This window comes from Cherax quadricarinatus, chromosome 10 (assembly GCF_038502225.1).
Source record: "Cherax quadricarinatus isolate ZL_2023a chromosome 10, ASM3850222v1, whole genome shotgun sequence".
In the NCBI taxonomy this organism is placed as follows: Eukaryota; Metazoa; Arthropoda; class Malacostraca; order Decapoda; family Parastacidae; genus Cherax; species Cherax quadricarinatus.
In genome coordinates this window covers 50,490,410-50,495,409 of record NC_091301.1, presented here as the reverse complement: position 1 = coordinate 50,495,409, position 5,000 = coordinate 50,490,410, and the positions used below count along the sequence as shown (strand labels likewise).

General features: G+C 44.6%; 1 protein-coding gene across 1 annotated transcript in view; it reads left to right on the top strand.

Moving 5' to 3' along the window:
- LOC128688078 (digestive cysteine proteinase 3) overlaps positions 1-5,000 on the top strand; it is a 25,003-nt gene that overhangs the window by 5,370 nt on the left and 14,633 nt on the right. The window contains exon 4 of the mRNA XM_070083818.1: positions 2,139-2,321. Within this exon, the coding sequence (XP_069939919.1) occupies positions 2,139-2,321 (183 nt within the window). The remainder of the gene's footprint in view (positions 1-2,138; positions 2,322-5,000) is intronic.

Below are 5,000 nucleotides of genomic sequence, written 5' to 3'. Positions count from 1 at the left end.
CACTCAACTATCTATCGTCACCCCCCACTCAACTATCTATCATCAACCCAACTCAACTATCATCAACCTCAACTCAACTATCTATCATCAACCAACACTTTCGTAACACTGGAATCACTATTATGGAGACGTGTCGACGGCCAGTGGCTTCCTGAGTCAGGTACAGAGAAGACCGGTGAACCATCACACGTTTCACCTGAGGAGTCTGTCAGTCTGGAGTCCATGTGTACCGTCCATCAGTATATGCTGGAAGAAGTGACTTATATACTGTCTACAGTATATAAGTGACTTATATACCGTCTACAGTATATAAGTGACTTTTATACTGTCTACAGTATATAAGTGACTTATATACCGTCTACAGTATATAAGTGACTTTTATACTGTCTACAGTATATAAGTGACTTATATACTGTCTACAGTACATAAGAGACTTATACACTGTCTACAGTACATAAGTCACTTCTCCACCCACATGATACACTTCAGGCTGAGGGACTCATTACACTCCTCGTTAACCTTCACCATTCTTCTCTGTACTGGACTGGAGATGTCACTTCTTAGACAAACTTTTTCTCCCAAATGTTGCACGAATGTTGCACTAGTCTCTAATTCTTCAATTTGCTTCATAATTATCTATCTAGAGCAACAATGATCTATCTAGAGCTCTATCTATCAGCAGTTTTATTATACAATCTGAAATAATAAAACATAATATTTTTAGTGTTATTGAACACGAACATCAATGTTAATATTCAACATAAATTTTAAACTTTGTAATATTAACATCAAACATAAGTTTATAACTATGAAAAATGTGCGATTTTATATATATATATATATATATATATATATATATATATATATATATATATATATATATATATATATATATATATATATCACTTTACGCCACTTAACACCACCTAACACTACTTAACACCACTTAACACCACTTAACACCACTTAACACCCCCTAACATCACTTAACACCACCTAACATCACTTAACACAACCTAACATCACTTAACACCACTTAACACTACTTAACACCACTTAACACTACTTAACACCCCCTAACATCACTTAACACCACTTAACGCCCCCTAACATCACTTAACACCACCTAACATCACTTAACATCACCTAACACCACTTAACACCACTTAACACCACTTAACACCACTTAACACCACCTAACACCACCTAACATCACTTAACACCACCTAACACCACTTAACACCACTTAACACCCCCTAACATCACTTAACACCACCTAACACTACTTAACACCACTTTCCACCACTTAACACCACATATAAGTACATATATCACTTAACTTCCCACCATTTAACACCACCTAACACCACTTAAGACCACCTATCACCACCTAACACCACTGACCACCACTTAAAACCACTTAACACCACCTAACACCACTTAACACTATTTAACACCATCTAACACCCCCGTAACGCCACTTAACACCCCTTAACATCACTTAACACCACTTAACACCACTTAACACCGCTTAACACCCCTAACATCACTTAACACCACCTAACACCACTTAACACCACTTAACACCCCCTAACATCACTTGACACAGTCTAACACCACTTAACACCCCCTAACATCACTTAACACAATCTAACACCACTTACCACCTAACACCACTTAACACCACTTAACATCACTTAACACCACTTAACATCACTTAACACCACTTAACACCACTTAACACCATTTAACACCACTTTCCATCACTTAACACCACATATAAATACCTATATCACTTAACTTCCCACCATTTAACACCACCTAACACCACTTAACACCAGTTAAGACCACCTATCACCACCTAACACCACTGGCCACCACTTAACACCACTTAACACCACCTAACACTATTTAACACCACCCTAACACCACTTAACGCCCCCTAACATCATTTAACACCACCTAACACCACTTAACACCACCTAACACCACTTAACACCACTTAACACCCCCTAACATCACTTAACACAATCTAACACCACTTAACACCACCTAACACCACTTAACACTACCTAACGCCACTTAACACCACTTAACACCCGTTAACACCACTTATCACCACTAAACGCGTGTTACAGACCAGCCAGGAGATCGCAGGGAGAATGAACGGGTTGAAGCAAGGTGTCAGACCAAAGTCTACCTCAGTGTACCGAGCTGAACCAGGTAGAACCAGGGAGGCTGACGTTGATTGGAGAACCAAGGGTGCTGTCACTGAAGTCAAGGACCAGGGACAGTGTGGTTCATGTTGGTCCTTCTCCACGGTAAGTGCGGTTCATGGTTCACTACCTCAGTAAGTGTGGTTCATGAGGGTTCACTACCTCAGTAAATGTGGTTCACGGTGGTTCACTGCCACAGTAAGTGTGGTTCACGGTGGATCTCTACCTCAGTAACTGTGGTTCATGGGGGTTCACTACCTCAATGTGGTTCAAGACTCACTGCCTCAGCAAGAACGGTTTAAGGTGGTTCATGCCCTCAGTAAGTGTAGTTCATGTAGTTCACTGCCTCAGTGTGGTTCATGGTGGTTCACTGCCTCAGTACGTGTGGTTCATGATGTTTCACTGCATCAATAAGTGTGGTTCATGATGGTTCACTGCCTCAGTAAGTGTGGTTCATGGTGGTTCACTGCCTCAGTAAGCGTGGTTCATGGTGATTCACTGCCTCAGTAAGCGTGGTTCATGATGGTTCACTGCCTCAGTGTGTGTGGTTCATGATGGCTCACTGCCTCAGTAAGTGTGGTTCATGATGGTTCACTGCCTCAGTACGTGTGGTTCATGATGGTTTACTGCCTCAGTAAGTGTGGTTCATGATGGTTCACTGCCTCAGTAAGTGTGGCTCATGATGGTTCACTGCCTCGGTATGTGAATCATGATGGTTCACTGCCTCAGTGTGGTTAATGATGGTTCACTGCCTCAGTAAGTGTGGTTCATGATGGTTTACTGCCTCAGTATGTGTGGTTCATGATGGTTCACTGCCTCAGTATGTGTGGTTCATGGTGGTTCACTGCCTCAGTAAGTGTAGTTCATGATGGTTCACTGCCTCAGTAAGTGTGGTTCATGATGGTTCACTGCCTCAGTAAGTGTGGTTCATGATGATTCACTGCCTCAGTGTGGTTCATGATGGTTCACTGCCTCAATATGTGTTGTTCATGATGGTTCACTGCCTCAGTAAGTGTGGTTCATGATGGTTCACTGCCTCAGTAAGTGTGGTTCATGATGGTTCACTGCCTCAGTGTGGTTCATGATGGTTCACTGCCTCAGTAAATGTGGTTCATGATGGTTCACTGCCTCAGTAAGTGTGGTTCTTGATGGTTCACTGCATCAATAAGTGTGGTTCATGATCGTTCACTGCCTCAGCAAGTGTGGTTCATGGTGGTTCACTGCCTCAGTCTGGCTCATGATGGTTCGCTGCCTCAGAAAGTGTGGTTCATGATGGTTCACTGCATCAATAAGCGTGGTTCTTGATGGTTCACTGCCTCAGTAAGCGTGGTTCATGGTGGTTCATTGCCTCAGTAAGCGTGGTTCATTGTGGTTCGCTGCCTCAGTAAGTGTGGTTCATGGTGGTTCACTGCCTCAGTAAGTGTGGTTCATGGTGGTTCACTGCCTCAGTGTGGTTCATGGTGGTTCACTGCCTCAGTAAGTGTGGTTCATGGTGGTTCACTGCCTCAGTAAGTGTGGTTCATGGTGGTTCACTGCCTCAGTAAGTGTGGTTCATGGTGGTTCACTGCCTCAGTAAGTGTGGTTCATGGTGGTTCACTGCCTCAGTAAGTGTGGTTCATGGTGGTTCACTGCCTCAGTGTGGTTCATGATCGTTCACTGCCTCAAGTGTGGTTCATGGTGGTTCACTGCCTCAGTGTGGTTCATGGTGGTTCACTGCCTCAGTAAGTGTGGTTCATGGTGGTTCACTGCCTCAGTAAGTGTGGTTTATGGTGGTTCACTGCCTCAGTAAGTGTGGTTCATGGTGGTTCATTGCCTCAGTAAGTGTGGTTCATGGTGGTTCACTGCCTCAGTAAGTGTGGTTCATGGTGGTTCACTGCCTCAGTAAGTGTGGTTCATGGTGGTTCACTGCCTCAGTGTGGTTCATGGTGGTTCACTGCCTCAGTAAGTGTGGTTCATGGTGGTTCACTGCCTCAGTAAGTGTGGTTCATGGTGGTTCACTGCCTCAGTAAGTGTGGTTCATGGTGGTTCATTGCCTCAGTAAGTGTGGATCATGGTGGTTCACTGCCTCAGTGTGGTTCATGGTGGTTCACTGCCTCAGTGTGGTTCATGGTGGTTCACTGCCTCAGTAAGTGTGGATCATGGTGGTTCACTGCCTCAGCAAGTGTGGTTCATGGTGGTTCACTGCCTCAGTAAGTGTGGTTCATGGTGGTTCACTGCCTCAGTAAGTGTGGTTTATGGTGGTTCACTGCCTCAGTAAGTGTGGTTCATGGTGGTTCACTGCCTCAGTAAGTGTGGTTCATGGTGGTTCATTGCCTCAGTAAGTGTGGATCATGGTGGTTCACTGCCTCAGTAAGTGTGGTTCATGGTGGTTCACTGCCTCAGTGTGGTTCATGGTGGTTCACTGCCTCAGTAAGTGTGGTTCACGGTGGTTCACTGCCTCTGTAAGTGTGGTTCATGGTGGTTCACTGCCTCAGTGTGGTTCATGGTGGTTCACTGCCTCAGTAAGTGTGGTTCATGGTGGTTCACTGCCTCAGTAAGTGTGGTTCATGGTGGTTCACTGCCTCAGTAAGTGTGGTTCATGGTGGTTCACTGCCTCAGTAAGTGTGGTTCATGGTGGTTCACTGCCTCAGTAAGTGTGGTTCATGGTGGTTCACTGCCTCAGTAAGTGTGGTTCATGGTGGTTCACTGCCTCAGTGTGGTTCATGGTGGTTCACTGCCTCAGTAAGTGTGGTTCATGGTGGTTCACTGCCTCAGTAAGTGTGGTTCATGGTGGTTCACTGCCTC